Consider the following 16,709-nt stretch of genomic DNA (forward strand, 5'->3'; position numbering starts at 1 on the left):
AATAGTGTCATTCCTCAACACTCAGCTTTCTTGCCACCATCCTTGATGTAATTCCAGGTCAATAAATATGCCATGAAAAAGAATGAATTCCTGAAACCCTGGGAACACAGAGTTGGGCAGGGAAGAAATATGACCCTGTTCAAAGACGTGCATTGAAATTGCGTTGGCAATATTACTTCTAGTGTCTGATAATTCTGTGCTGTACTTTTAAAGAATAAAAGAAATAAGGTTCTTGTAAATGTTTTCTTAAGTAATATTTTAAAAATATAATTGTCTGCAGAAGTAGAAGGCACAGCAAATTCTACACTGCACTGGTCACTTGCTGTTGACCCTGTCTGCAATGTTACAGTACCATTCAAGCTATATGACTGGCATAAATAGTTTTGGTGCCATTGTCTTAGACAGAGGTACTTGTGGGAGGAAACAGCTCTTTTCAGTAATGTGTTTTTCACCCAGCAGACAAGATATCTGAGGGGATAATCTCAAGCAGCCTGTGAATATGGGGGGAAGGAGTTCTTGCTTTACATCTTCTCCCCTTCATCTCTTATGTCCTTTTAGAAGTACTGTTTTACTGCTGGTGATACTTGTGGATGGCTTTGCTAATCCCTCTGAAGGTGCATGAGAGAGATCTTCAGACAAACCATTTGTTTTCAGCTGTTATTCTGACACACTGACAAAATTTGTTAAAATGCCGTTTGGAAAAAGGGAAATAGTAGTCCTACTTTGAAAGCAGAGTAACTTAGCAAAATTTAAAAACCAAAAGTTTTTACAGGACTAGGAAAACAATGGTTTCTTATGTGTCTAGTTGTTTTTTGGGGTTTTTTTCCTCCCTATTTTTCAAAGGCTTGTTGACCCCAATGAGATGGAAGAATTTTCTGAAGAAAAGCTACATGGTACTATAAAATGATGGAACTTCTAAAGCAGCCTAAAAGGAGGGGTCACTAACAGATCTTCCATCCTAAGATACACACCGGACTCTGCATACGGACCCGACCCAGAAAACTACCTACTTGGTAATATCATGGACCAAACCATATCCCAGTGATATGTCAGTCCTGGGTATTAAAATATTCAGGATACATTAAGAAAGTTGCAGGAGTTTCTTATAAGGCTATATATATTGCTGAAATGTGCATCTCATAAGAATTTATTAAAATAAAACAAATGTATTTCATTTCAAATCAATCTTAAAAAGTGAAAAGCAATTTTTAGTAAATATGGATCAGCTTTGAGTGCTAATCATTATCAAACGCACTTTTGAATTTCTTTCTTTCTTTCTTTCTTGGTTTGTTTTCAGTTTGTACTTGTTATATGCACTTGAGGTGACAACTCTAAAGAATCTTCTGATTAACCTTTGTTACCATAGAAATAAGCAGTTTAACCTTTCAGTATATTCAGAAAATATTTTAGATGTGTAATCACCCTGCTTTCAAAGAAAACATTGCTTTCTTCAACTAAAGGTAGAAACCCTCTTCTTTTTTCTTTTTTCTTTTTTCTTTTTTCTTTTTTCTTTTTTCTTTTTCTTTTTTCTTGTTTCTTTTCTTTTTTCTTTTTTCTTTTTTCTTTTTTTTTTCAGCTTAAGCACTGAAAAAAAAGTAGTAACCTTAACTTCAGAGTTAATGTTGATTTAGTGAGTAGTTCTATAATATAACCTTTGTAAAATCTGTGTGTAACAGATTTTAACATTAACAAAGGTGGCTGTAAATGACAATAATTATTTTGCATATATAGAAGAAGAGATGCACATATATGTATCTATGCATATTTATAACACATGCATTTATAAGATACATTTAATCTTAAAACTATCTTTCAGTTAACTTTAAAGTTAAGAAACTTTGAGGAGCCTTTCCTTTAGACAGCTAAGTTCAGGCAAATACACATGCCCTGAGATATGTACATTCATTCTCATATGCTGCATGCTGGAACAGTGTACAGCACATGTATGATTGAATTTACACTGCAAAAGAGATAAAATTATTTTCTCATATTTTCAGATTTATCTTTTCTAAAACAGGTATGTTTATTTTCTTCTCAGGGAAAATAAGACAAGTTTTTCCAGTTGCTTGAAAATGCTTTCTCTGTTCTGTGGCCTGAAACAAACATATCCATTTTAAACTTAATTTATAGCATTCAAATTGCATGACACATTAGTCAATATTGCCCAATATTTTTTTAGCATGAAAAAATTTTCAGTAGTTTATGTCCTTAATTCAGTATGGAATATCCATTTAGTCAGCTGGGGTCAGGTGTCCTAGCTGTGTCCCCTCCCAGCTCCTTCTGCACCAGCAGTCTACTCGCTGGTGGGGTGGAGTGAGAAGCAGCAAAGGCCTTGACTCTGCTTAAGCACTGCTCAGCAATAACAGAAACATCCCTGAATTATTAACATTGTTTCCAGCACAAAACCAAAACATACTCTGTGTAAGGGCCCTTTCTGAGAAAAGGCTTTTTTCATTTTCTGGGTGCCAGGCTGCAGAGTGATTATGCCTTAAAATGTAGTGAGGAAACAACTAACACTAAATCTGGGTTTCTGAACTCATCTGCAAATAAATTCTATGCACACCTACCTGCAATGAGGGGCTTCCCAAAGCCTCCCAGTGAGGGGTGTGCCCATAATTCTGTACACACCTGTCTACAAGGAGGGGTGTGCTCAAAGCCTCCCACGTCTTAAGTATCGGGGAAGAAGAGACCTCCTTAGATGAGCATGGAGGGAGTGAATATTATGGTGGAGTATGAACTGGCTGTAAAGGTGCTTTGCTGCACACTGGCATGTTCTGGGGCAGAACTTGGGTGGATAAGTGATTGTATGTAACCAGCACTGATGTATGCAATGAAGGATCTCACTTGGGTCTGTGCCTTCATATGCCACAAATGGTACCTGAACAGGGACTTGATGAAAAAGGAAAAAAAACCCAACCCTGTGGCATAGCCTAGCTGAACCAGGGAAGACAAATATGTGAAGACGGATACATGAGTGCTCTCATCACCACCGCAGGACAGTAGGTAAACAACTGGGAACCATGGGGCAATCATTAATACAAGAATAGAAAAATTGGGAACAGAAAAATCATATGGATGTTTTGGACTGAAATAGCTGAAATTGCCCTCACCCATAGTTTCTGCATTTTGGGCATAACCGACCGAGTCATCACATTCTGGTGAGTCGTCTGAGATTATAGTCTTTTGAAACAAACATTCCCTTGGTAATCACGTTTATCTCCTTGCAACAATAGGATATCATGTCCAGTAGAGGCTGTATGAATTTTATTCATGTATTTGCAGTAAGGAGCAAGAGAAAAACCTGAATCTTTCTGTGCTGTTTTGCAACTATGACTAGATCTGTAGATTTAAATTGTACTGTGCATTTTATTGTCAAAGATATGAAGGGAGACTTGAGCTGAAGCAGTTCTGAAAGCAAGAGAAAGAGAGTATACTACGGTGCCTTAGACCAGCTCAGAAAGGAGGCTATGTGAAAGGAAGATGTGGAATTATATCTCCAATACCAGGCAGGGTGACCAGCTGTGTGGGAACAACTCCTGTACAAAGCTGTAAAAGAGCTCAGACCTCAGTTAAAGATTTTTGGACTCAGATCGGCATTTATCATGACCTTGTACGCTGCCATTGCAGAAGAATTGTAATGACCCTATATGATTGTGAAGTGCTGTGTCGTATGATGCTTACCTCTATGCAGCATACAGTTTGGATAATGGAGTACTGGGATCAAGCTGCTGTGCAGCCAATGGATAATTCAATGAACTTGAAAGATATAGATCAAAGGCCTTGGTGAACCCCCAACTGGCTTGTTCAATCAGCTGGTCACAAGCATCCTACCAATGATGAGCCAGAGAAAAAGCCAGAATAATGTGGATCTTCCTGATGCTTCTTGCTTTGCACCTGGCATTGCCACTGTACAAGCTGTAACAACATTGAATAAGTTAGGATGTGATATGAAAAATAGTGATGTGTGGGTTTGTTATATTGGTAGGGAGTTAGGGCCATTGCTGTATGCCTACCGTGTTTGATGAACCTGATGTAAGCCATGATACAAAGGCCTGTTCATCAAGCTATGATGGTTCAAATTCGCACAGCCTTAACCTTATCCAATTTAACAAACAAAAAAATGGGAATTGTAAACACTGTTTCTGAGAAAAGGCTTTGTTCATTGTCTGGGTGCCAGGCTGCAGTGATTATGACTTAAAATGTAGTGAGGAAACAACTAACTAAATCTGTCTCTCTGAGCTTACCTGCAGATCAGTTCTGTGCACACCTGTCTGCAATGAGGGGCTGCCCGAAGTCTCCCACAGCTTAAGTATTTGGGAAGAAACCTCCTCAGATGAGCATGGAGGGAGTAAATGGCTTGGTGGAGTGTGAATGGGCTGCAGAGGTGCTTTGCTGCACATAGGCATGTTTCAGGGCAGAACTTGGGTGGGTAAGTGATTGTATATAATCAGCACTTATGTGTGCAATGAAGGATCTCACCTGGGGTCTATGCCTTCATATGCCACAGTCCTGTACTAGCTACTATGAAGACAACTTACTGTACTCCAGGCAAAGCCATCACACCAGTCTGAATTAAAGACACAAACTATTAACTTTTTTTTCATTGTTAAAAAATATTGGGCACTATTGATGCTGATGGTGGGGAGTTAGGAATTCTTGTTCAATAAAAATTAGATTCAGGCCTTGCACATCTTGAGGTTCATTAATACAAGCACTTTCAGTTATGAACTGGACCCTGTTGTTTATTTTCTTCTGAAAGTTATCAAACCAAAGATGGAAGGATATAAGAGGTTTTATTTATGATTAAGTTCAATTATCTTTACTGCAGCATTTCCAAAAATTTTTTGAACAGTAAAAAAGTATATGTGTTTGCAGTTTTATGATTCTTCAAGAGTGTTTCATGAATAATTCACACTTTCTATGCACAATTTTTAGTCATGGCTTTACATATTGATACATAGGTTGAAGAGAAGGACTGTATTGCCTTAACTGCATGTTTACAGCAATTCTGTATAGTTTACATTCACCAGTGAGCTACAACATAGTTCTTTCAATTTGAGACACATGCTGAACTAAGAGTGCAAATTAAATATCATAAACTAAGTATAAAAGGACCTTTATTAGAAGCCATGTTAGGCCTCTGAGCATGTCTGCTGAGAAATCAGTTGAGAAGGCACTTAAGAACATGTACTTAGGCAGTTAATAAAAATTTTGGGTTTTTTTCTTATGGTAGATCTGGTTCCTGAGTATATCCCATATATTAGATACTTGAATTATACAAGTTTTCAATTATAATATTATAAAATGTTTTCCCTCTCTTATTAATGTTCTCTCACTTGCAGCAGTGGTCAATCAAGACCAGACTTGAATACAGGATGCTGTAGCATTTTGTCATTTAGGAGGCCCTTGTTAATAAACATGACCACTTACCACTATTACTTAAGACATACGAGTTGTTGGAAAATAACTAGAATATCTTTCTTTCAGGAGCTCTAAACATGGAAAAGAAGCCTTGAGGCCAAATAAAAATAAAGAAACTTACTAATTTAAGTAAGTGGAATGCCAGATGACTGAAGTAGTGAACTTATTTCTGGGTTTTAAATATCTTTGATATTATCTCAAACATAAAGTTATTAACAGAACTGAGAGAGGTTTAGAAAATAAGTTGCATTTAGCTGCCATAGTAGATGTGTTCTTGCCCTATTGTATGATGCAGGTTATCCTACTTGGTCTTCTGTATTGGAGTCCTTAGTCCTGCCACATCAGACATATGCTGGTCTTCTCTAAGTTCTGTTTCATACCTGCACTTGTGCTATGCATGTCCTTCAGATAATCAAGGGCTTTTAAAATATTACTCAGGTGCCTCAGATTTACCTGTTTCTACATCTGTGTCTACACAGATGGATATACAAGGACCTGTAAGTGGTGGAGTATACTCTCCTAGGAATGTTTTATATAGTCCTTGAAAGAAAGAGTTGAAGTCTCTCTCTTCTGAGTCAAGTGCTCTGCACATTGGAGCTTGTGAGTTATGGCCCTTTAAAACTGTTTTCTCCAATCAGTGGTTCTTCATTTCCTGCTGCAAAATAGAAGCTCAACTTTATTGTTGCAATGTGGCCCCTATGTTTTGAGAAGACTCATGATTGCTGACGTATATCAGGTATGATCATAGCATGCCTCTTGGAAATGCCAAGATTTTAGGTGGTGGAATGCTTACCCTGAGGATCCCCATCCCATATCTCATTTTCTTAGGATGAGATGGATATAAAATTTTCTGAGCCCTCTTAAAGTAAGAATTTAAGCATAACAGTCAAGCTTCACTTGAAATTTAAACACAGTAGGCTGCTTTTTTGCCAGTTAGTTTTTTCTTCAGGAAAACACAATGGAAAAATCAGGGTCAATCAGGGAGAAGATGCTTTGTGGTTCCAGTTTGTACTATATTATTCATAAAGTCTGTATTCTTTTGCCTTGCAGCTACAGATTTATTCTCCCTCAGTCTCTAGATATTGATACTGTTGAAGACCAGGATAATATGCTCTGATTCTAATCCTGAAATCTGATTTCCACCTACACACATTAGGTTGGCTGGGAGAAGTTATCAGTGCCTGGTGCGGTAACTGGGTTCAGTCTAGTCAACACTTACAAAGAATATTGCAGAGGAAGGACACATGTAGAAACCTGCCCCAGTTCCAGAAATGCTATCAAACAGCACTTATCTGTTTGCATGATTCAAGTTGTGTTCTAGGTCAGCCTTAATTCAGGGAACATATTTAGGCTTGTACATAAGCTACTTCTGTTCACAGAAACACATGCACACACCATTAGCTTTCAATACACACAAGGTACTTTCCAGGGGAAAGAAAAGACTTTACTGAGAGAAGCAGTAATCCTGTAATCACAGTCATTATACTGCATGAATGTTGTTGAACTGTGAGATATTAACCACAATGCTTTCCTCTGTTACCTCCTTAGACTATTATGCTCAAATATAGTCTAACCTCTTCCTCCCCCCCCCCTTCTCCTTCCTCCATCCTTTTAATGTTTTTCTTTCTACCTTTATTTGAATATAATTCAGACAAATATTATCACTAAAGAAATAGTATCAGACATGTGGCTTCTTTAAATGTAACCAAATATGAGAAAATGTGTATTGTTACTATGATTTATTTCACTTAAAAGTAAATGACACCGTATTACACCAATATGTATCCATGCATGCACAGATATGCATGCATGATAGAGTTGACTACACAGGTAGATTACAGAGCAGGTAATTTAGAGAAAAAGTAGTTTTATAAAATTTACTATTCATGTTTAATTTACATTACTATAGCTCATAATTATTTAGAAAATTTCCAAAGAGGAAAAAAAAGTACATAAAAAAGCGACTGACATTTTAGTACCAGATGAAATTGTGCTGTAATGGAATTTCAAACCACTAGTTTGCTATTTTCATGTAGGAATACTTGTATAAAATTATTCTGCATAGGAATCTTTAAGAAAGACTATTTGATGACTTTAAGGCTAGTCTGAAGAATCTAAAGTGAAAAAGGTCCATTTCTACTTTGTGATGATTAATAAAATTCATAATATGTCTGAGAAACACTGAAGTAAGCTGATAAACATGTACTGCTTTTGAAAAATGTTTCCAAGGTTCAGAGAGGGAAGCTAGACTTACCATCATGTTTGAAGGCCTCTGAAAAGTGATAGAGGTTTGTTGGGGAGTGATAATGTTGTGCAGCTCCTCTCCAGCCTGGTGAAGATACACTTCCTAATGAAGGACTGCTTAATCGTGGTCTGTTCTTTGTGTTAAATGAGGCTAAAGGTGAACTACCAGATTTGATTCTTAGGATAGCAGCATATGAAGTGGGGAGTCCAGGAACAGCTTCTGAATATTCTGGGGGGGGGGGGGAGGGGAAACAAGAAATTAACATTAAATAAATACAAAATCTATCACTTTTCAAAATAATATTTTGTTATGCAGTAGAAAAGTAGAAAAATTTTATCTGTAAAAGGGGTGTCAGAGACACCCCGGACTCCATGAGGGTCTCGGCTTCTAAACAGAATGAGGCAGAAGCATAGAGCTCTAAGACAGAAAATTCCCCTGCAGTTTCAATACAATATAAAAATTAGGTGGTTATTATATTTCATTCTTTTGGTAATATGGGTTTTCAATATTTAAAATTCTATTTCTATGACCCCAAATCACTGTCTGCCAAGCCACCACCTTTCCTTCACAGCTTTACAGTACTTTGTATATGCAGTACAGAAACACTGGCTAAAGTTAAATATGCTCCTTATTTCAACAGTACTCTGCAAATCAAGTGAGCTAACTAAAAAGCCCAAGAGCCATATACGCACAAACCTGTCTGCCAAAAACATGCATATGCAAAAATCACCTCTTTTTCTATTTCTGTAGCTTCCTTTTTTCCCCTTTTCTGCCTGTACTTAAAATTTCATTGTCTACAAGTACAGAATAGTGCCCAAGCTTTTGGTCCCTGTATAATGCCAAATATAAGAGAAATAATTAAATAGATTAAAAATATCACTCAGGAGCTGCAGGAACAAAGTAAGCAGAACTTTTGAAATCAATAGTACTTGACACAGCACAGTCTAAAGGGCATGACAAGAAAATTTAAAAGTATGTTCATAAAGATGAGCGAAGGGGCTTGAACTGTATATCAAGTGCTTAAGAAAGAACTGATTTTTGGGGGGACAGTGAAAGTGGTTGGCAAGAAAAAAAAGATTATTGTTCTGTGATTTCCACTGATGATAAATATTTATAAACTGGACATTCTTCAAACTGGCAGAATGTGAACGATGAAAAACTATGGGTGTTCAAAAGCTTTGAGTAGAAGCATACTCAATTGAAATACAATTTCTGAAATACTAGGTCATGGCTTTGCTGGAGAGCTTTTGGAAAAATATTCTAAGTGTAAATATAATTTAGACTATTTCATATTTCGAATGGTTTAAAATTAGAGAAATATGTATTTTACTTTATGAAGATTGTGATGGAGAATGTTTAGTCTTTCGGGTTTTGGAATAGGTCATTTCAGTACAATAATCAGTGATTATTGTCTCTGATCAGATGTTAAGTGTTTACCTCTTCTGCCTTTTAGAAGAGACCGGAATTTGGAAAAAGCAGATGACCAGTATTTTTAAATTACCATTTTCATCTATGCAAACTATACATTTACAGATTATTTGGTGATGCCATATCTCATTTCAAATTTGGATTTAAATACAAATTTTTGCAATCATATGGGAAAAGCATAAATAAGGAAGGTCTGGTTTATTTTTCATCTTGGTCTCACAAACAATCTACTTTATTATGTGCATCATGCTGTTTTGTACATCATAAGCATAATATCTTTTCTGGCATGCAAAGAGAGGGAAAATACAACATTGTCATGATAAATTGAAATGCAGTATGAAACTATATCTTATAGGACCTCTTGAAACATTGTCATTGGAATATAAATGTGATTTCACAAAAAATATCTTGATTGTCTTTTAATAAATTCTTCATATATTTTGCAGTATTATGTATTTTAGTTCTTTTAAAGTAAAATTTTCCATAGAGGAGAAGTGAAATCCAATCCCAGGGGAATATTGAAAAAAATCATATGAAAATCCACCCCCATGAAATAACTCATTTTTGTTCTCTTTTCCCTCAGGTTACAATCTCAAGATCATTGAGGTTTCTTGAAAAATTATTTTTTTTATATTTGTGACTTATTTTGGTCTCACCAAATACTAATTTATCTCATTTTAAAATATTTTTGGCCTTACAAATATAAATTATTTCAGATAAATAAGCTGCAGTAGAAATGTCCGTGGTTAAAGTTATCACATTAAATTCTTAATGCAGAACAGACATCTTTCTTGTGAGCAGAGAACGAAGATATTTCCTAGGGAATATGGATACATTTAAGGGATAAGTCTCTAACACATTCTGTGTCAGAGAATGGAAATGTTTGGTGGTGAATGTAATGGCCCTGGTGGCAAAAAAAAACCAGTTAGTTGGGTGCTGTGGAGCTCCTCAGATCCTCACACCTCAGATACCCTGATATCCCTAGGGTTTCTGGTACTGTCCATGGAAATGCTACAGAAAGTCTGGAAACAGGCAGATTGGGATACAGTTCTGTTTTTCCTCACATGGAGATGGGATGTGGCTAGATTGCAGCTGGTAACAAGGATGCAAGACACCACACAAAGGAAAAGACACCACTTCTCTCCATCTTTTAAATATATATCAATCTGCTTGTAACTCAAGGAGAACAAATGGTCTGTAATCTACACGAGATGGGCAAAGAAGCAGGAAGAAAATGCTAAATTGCAAAGTGTGGTGTCACAGAACTATTCCAGTATGTACTTTTATACATAAATATAATATATAATTGTAACAGTGATAGATATTCTGTTTCACAGTATCCATTTCTATAGTTAAAAAAAAAATAAATGAAAAAAGTGGAAACAGTGGTGATGGCTGTTGGGAAGACATTCCTTCAGTGTGCAAATGGACATAGAAGAAATACACACTGGAAGGAGTTTTACTTTATAATAAAAAAAATGCAGATTTGCCTTTGGTCCAAACTTCACAGCGCAGCATAAGCCCTAATAGGATTTCAAAAGGAAACATGATTGCAATCACATATATAATGAATGTACTGTTCCTGGAGTATTTTCTGCAGATACAGGCAGTTTTCTATTTCCGGCATGGTATTTTAGCTCTGTGCTATTTGCCCTATGGCAATGGACAGAATTTGGGAAAACTTTATGTCAGTACTTTTTCGGCAAGTGATAAATACTTTGTGTGACTGAAATATAGTATTATTAGACCGTTAAATGTACTATATGCCATACATATATCAATAGTAAAACTCCAGTGTCTGAAGACCTTTTAAACTACGTAGTCCATTTGTTGACAGCAGAAGATAGTTCCTTAGATGATGTTCCCGAGAATATCAGATATTCTAGCTTGAGAAGATTCAGATATATATTCTTATGTCATTTAATTGGGAAAATTATGAAGCAGTCTTCCTTGATGGGTAGACAGAAAGGCTTCCTGTGCAAGCTAGAAAGTCTGAGCTGTATATTGCTTTTTTTGCAAAGAAATGGAGATTAGCAATCAGAAATTAAACACTATTAATCCTGATTCTTAGATAGACTGAAATCTCCAGTGGTATGCAGCCTCTCTGCACAAGTTTGAGTCAAAGGGCCGTTTTTGTTAATGTAATATTTCTCATTTTATGCTATGACTGTCCTGTTTCTTTGCATACATGACACAATAGCCTACTCCAGTAAATAGGATTCAACAACCCCAAAATAGTTTTGACAACTACTTTTTGCTGAAATAGTATGTGCAGACAGCTTGGTGAAATAAAACTGTGGTTCTTTTCCCACTTAAAAATAATAATAAAAACCCCTTTAAAATACTTTGTTATCTAGTTGAATGGGGAGCACTTGTTCCACGTGGTAAATCCAGGGTTTGAAAGGACAGAAAAATCAACATGCTTTCAGATGTATGTAAAGTACCTTGGGAAGAAAGAGAAGGAAAGGATACAAAAGTCATCGTACATGGTGAAAAGGTCTTGCAGTAACAGCAGTATTACGCAACCTGGTTTCTGACCTTTCATGGTATAATTGTTTTGTTTGGCTGGGATTAGTGATCAATGTGAAATTTCACCCTGACTCTGCTGCTGAGTCATGCTCATGGGGATGCTGTATCCGAGTAAAGTTTCTCTTGTAAGACATAATTGGAAATAGTTAATAACTTATACGTAAGCAAATATTCCTTGTTTTGTTTACTAAAAGCCTGTAACCTATGAATATCGCTGACAACTGGAGCAGAAAGCATGCTTACCTTAAAACAAAACCTACTTCCTAATCCTAACATTCATCTCCAGAGATTTAGACTTCTGTACTGCCTAGTTGCAGTGGATTAATTAGAATATATTTTTATTGGACTACTATTTACAATAAAATTATTCATTTAATTTGGTTTGGACTACACTTCTGAGACTTGAGAAAATAAATTTATTTTCCATTATTTAAGTACATAGTTAAACTGCTGGAGAGTAGGTGTTAGATGTCTCTAATGTGTTTTTTAGCTTTACCAGTCTACCCTTCAAATCCCTGAGAGTTTTCATCAGACCTATGGGTAGTTCTCAAAACTGCTGCACTTGAGTTTCACTATGGAATTATATTTTCCCTAAACTCATTCTTCGAAATGACTTAAGTATTTGGGATGAAGCATCCAAAGGTTTTTCAGCTGCCAGCAGACATAGATAAGGAATATATAGGCCTAAATGGTAAAGATATTAAGCAACTAGAAACAGCCACAATAAAATCAGCACCTTGGATTAACCTTCATAGTTCTTTGCACTAGAACCACCAGATTTATAGTCATTTTAATAACAGTATGACAGTTTTAAGATAGACTATATTTTTTTTTATTCCAAGTGCACATTTTCTTAAATGTGATTTCCAACAGCAAACTATGATTTGAATTAGTTTTGGTAACTTTTTAATGAACCTGTGTCAACCCATTAAATTATTCATGCATCTTTTATTATTTCCAGCACGCTGCTCTTCAGCCTTTCTTTGGTCAGTTTCAACACAACAAGGAAAAGCAGCACCATAGGTAATAGAGAAACTGTCTTCTACTGATTACTGAGGGTTTTTTCTGTTCAAAAAAAGCAAAAATATGAATTTCAAGATCATTTGAAAGATATTTACTCCTGTAATTTACAATAGGTTTGTCAGGTTAAATTTGACTTTTCATGTGTGCTGTGAGGGAACTAAGCTGACTCTGAGTGAAAGGGAAACTTTTCCCACAGGATGGTATATGCTTATACACATTCCTTAGGTGCAGTCCATGGGTACAGATATAAACCACAAATACTATCCCATTATATTTTATCTGAAAGATTTGTTTCAAATGGTACAACATACGTCAACATAGCTCCAACCATGGCACTATGTAATTTTCCCAAAATACATCCTTTCTTCAAACAGAAAGATGGCAAAGCAAATTCACTGAATCTATCCCAAAAACTTCTTTGCATACTGTCTTTCTAATATTTGAAAGCTATGCAGAATGAAGGATTCTGACTCTTGGGGTGATGTTTTGTTTTCCTTCGTTCCTTTTTTTTTAACTGACTCCTGGTCAGTTACTAACTCATTGACATTTCTCAACTATCTAATTAAAATGTAGTTTATCTTATAATACTTGCAAATGTGACCTTCATTTGTGTATTTTTGCTAGCTAGGATGTTTAATCAAATGTCATGAAGAATGCTAACCCATTTTTTTCATTGTAACTTTTAATTATGTTGTTTCAGTGGAAGCATTCAGTCTTCTATGAAAATAGCTGCCTTCATTCTGTAAACTGGATTGTAGCATTGTTGCTCCCCAATTTTTTAAACAGAAATATATTTTCTGTCTTGTTCTGTGCATGCACATTGGTTTCCTTTTAGACTGCTCGATGACATTTAGCTTGGCAATAAACTGAGAGAAATATGCAGGAATAGTAGGAAACAGTTGATAAGGTGTCCATCCAGGACATCTCTTATGAGAACTAGGATTAATACTAGAGAAAAAAGTGGAAGCTAGCAGATTTTCTCAAGAACTGGTTTGCATTTGATCCTCCTCTGCACACTTCCCACTGTCTGTGGTTTAGTTTACATGTCAGAGATTTTATTTTAAAGATGCTATTATATCCCAATTTTTACTCAAAATGACAGGCAATGCAACAACATATGCAATCATCAAAACCAAACCAAATAAAAAGACTGAAAACATTCACAAGGCTTAAAAACTCATTTTAAACACCTGGAATCTGGATGTCTACACGTGAGCTAGTGAGGCTGGATTCACTTTACAGGTAGTGAAGAGGAAGAGGAACACAATATGTGATGTGATGGACATGCTTAGTAAATGTCTACTTTTTTGACACAGCCTTTAAAAGTAAAGTGAGTAGCTGAGATGTCAACATTTCAACTTGTTCAGATATCCATTGTCTTAGTCCTCTCATCATAAATCAGTCAAGCTTCATTTGTGTCTTTTCGGCTCAAAAAGTCTGGTTGTTCTGTGGAGGAGTGAAGATCAAGAGATTTGTATTGTTTCCCAAAGCAGCAGTGGGGGATGATATAGAAGCTGGAAGCTCTCAGGGAAAATATGCTGTTGGTCTTCATCAACCTTTTTCACCATAGATTTGATAGTATGGAAAAGGGAGAAAATTAATCTATTTAAGATGGTCTTTCCTTGTGGAGAAAAGTAGTTTTTTGCCAGGACTTTGGCCAAAAGAAAAAAAATCTTAAATCCAGTAATTATTCTGTTGAGCTTTCCAGTAGTTCGGCATTCAAGGAAGATACACAATAATTTAATTTGAAAATCCAAAATAGCCTCTCACTTCATAGAATTTCTTTTCTCTTAGAGTTCTGGTCTTATAAGGCAGCAAATTTGAGAACATAGAATACTATGGACAGATACGGAAAAAAATAAAAAAAATTAGGGATATATTTTGTTTTCCTTTAAAGTAGCAAAGGGAAAGTGCTTTGAAGAATTTAAGCATTGACTGAAGGATAGTAAAGAATATTTCCAGCAGCTATTAGCAAATGAATCAGTATTTTTGGAATATTATCCTGTTACACTTGATTTAAATATCATGAATTTTTATGGGGAATTATTTTGAATAATACAAAGATGGTTTTGTAGAGTTAGTCACTGTTTCCCTTCCTACTGAAAAAAAAAATCTTTCTGTCTTACTTCCACTTCATACTTATAATGCAGCAAATAGGTGACTCAATATATGCTCAATTATTCCCACTTTGCATCCAACATATCCACCAGATCAAACAAAATATACTTTAAAATAGAACACTTAGAGCTACCGATTGCTTACAACTGCAAATAACAAAAAAAATAAAAGCAATAATATATTCCAATTATGGAAGAACATTTGTCCAAAGTTAAGTAATTTTAAAAGTGTTTTGAGATGATTGTTTTTGTTTTCTATCAAAACACTTAATATTTTCACTTTCAATGCATGCTAGTATAGTATACAGTTTTCAACTAGTTAGGGTATGTTTCTGCCATAGCACAGGCTTCAAACACACTGATTATGTTAAATAAGTGCTTTGCACCTTTTTCAAAGTCTCTGCAGTCACGTAATGAAAAGTGGTTCTGAGATGTAAAAAACATAAAACTCTTCTTTGAAAACTCTTCTCATGAACTTATTGAAGGAAAAATTAACTGCAAATAATATTTTTTAAAAAACTGTATGATTTAGCATATTCCATGTAGCTCAATATTTATTACTTCTGTTTTATGCACTATTTAGGAGCACAGATGTGTCTGACACTTTACCATTATGTGGAATTTTTCTGCCTGTTTGTCTAATACAAAGGAATTTTAGGTCAGCTTTGTCTGAAAAATATCACTTAGACCAGACAGTGTAGATAGATGAGAGCATCACTATTCTCATGCCATCCAAGAGAGAGATTGTAGAAATTGGCGGCTTCTACATATCTTGTAGATATTTTCTATATATCTGTGGCCTGAAGGAGCAGTGCTACTTACTAGGTGTAATTTGTAGGCACATGAAGAAGTGCCCTAAGACTCCTAAATGGTTTCTGTTTGTCAATTTTTAGATATATTTCACTATCCTACTTCTTCAGGTACTTTTCATACAATATTTTTCAGCTCAGACGTGACTTGTATTCTCTAGCAGGAAAGTCTGGAGCATTACTAATGTAAGATCCATAGATTAGCCTACACTGCATGCTTTTAATTGAAATCTTAACTTATTTTCCCCATGGCTGATGATCATCACAGTGAGCTGTCAATTCTGAATGTGAAGGGAGAACCGAGTACCAAAGGTCAACTATTTTAGCACTAATCAATTAAAGTAATTAGATGGATAGAAATCCTTATTTATAGCCCTTCCTTCCTAAAATGATATGCATATCAATGTTAGGTAGACAATAATAGATCAATCCAATACAAAGGATAAACTAGTAATTGACATTGTTAATATAAAATGCTTGATTAAATTATTAATGCCACTATGAACACTGAAGCAGTCAAAATCTTAATAATCAGTGTGCGAAGGAAACTACCTGCTGATTTTCTTGGCAATAGAAATATGTATACATTAGTAAAACTCTGGGGTTTTAGGAGATCAGACAGCTACTTTGCCAGAAAAACAGTCTCGGATGTTGCTCACTTCTCAGAAATATTTTGAAACATCCTGAACTAACTTGAAAATACCAGTTTGTCTGCTGCTGCCTAAACACAAGCTCTGGTACTGCCTTAAAACTACCAGAAGTTTCTTTCAAAAACCACATTTGTTCTTCTATGTCCTTCAAGCAAATAAGTTGTTTTCCATAAACATCTTTATTGCTCTCTCTTTGTATTCCCCCAAACCAACACCTGAAACCTTGTTTTTTTGGTGATGCCAGTGCATCCAGGCCACCTGGAGATGCACTGTGAGAGTTATTATTGCTTTCTGTTTTATTGTGTACTCATCAGACTTCTTCTTTTGTCTGTTTTACACAATAGCCTTGCTAGTGAGGACTATGTCTCTTTGCTTGCACTTTTATCTGTCAGTAAAACAGGACCCCTACAACCATGTATCATATCCTAGCAGAAGTAGCACTGACACCAGATTGGTGTCTTACGGTGTCACTGGGGCAGTGACTGGG

General features: G+C 35.7%; 1 protein-coding gene across 5 annotated transcripts in view; it reads right to left on the reverse strand.

The window, feature by feature from the left end:
- The window catches only part of CNTN5 (contactin 5), a 674,696-nt gene that overhangs the window by 249,139 nt on the left and 408,848 nt on the right, over window positions 1–16,709 (reverse strand). For 4 of the 5 annotated variants that reach the window (XM_040584292.1, XM_040584291.1, XM_040584289.1 and 1 more), the window contains one exon: window positions 7,676–7,894. The exons of the other annotated variant lie outside the window; for it this stretch is intronic. In XM_040584292.1, coding sequence (XP_040440226.1) covers window positions 7,676–7,894 — 219 coding nt within the window. The remainder of the gene's footprint in view (window positions 1–7,675; window positions 7,895–16,709) is intronic. 5 annotated transcript variants of the gene reach the window in all.

The sequence above is a fragment of the Falco naumanni genome, chromosome 2 (genome assembly GCF_017639655.2).
Source record: "Falco naumanni isolate bFalNau1 chromosome 2, bFalNau1.pat, whole genome shotgun sequence".
NCBI lineage: Eukaryota > Metazoa > Chordata > Aves > Falconiformes > Falconidae > Falco > Falco naumanni.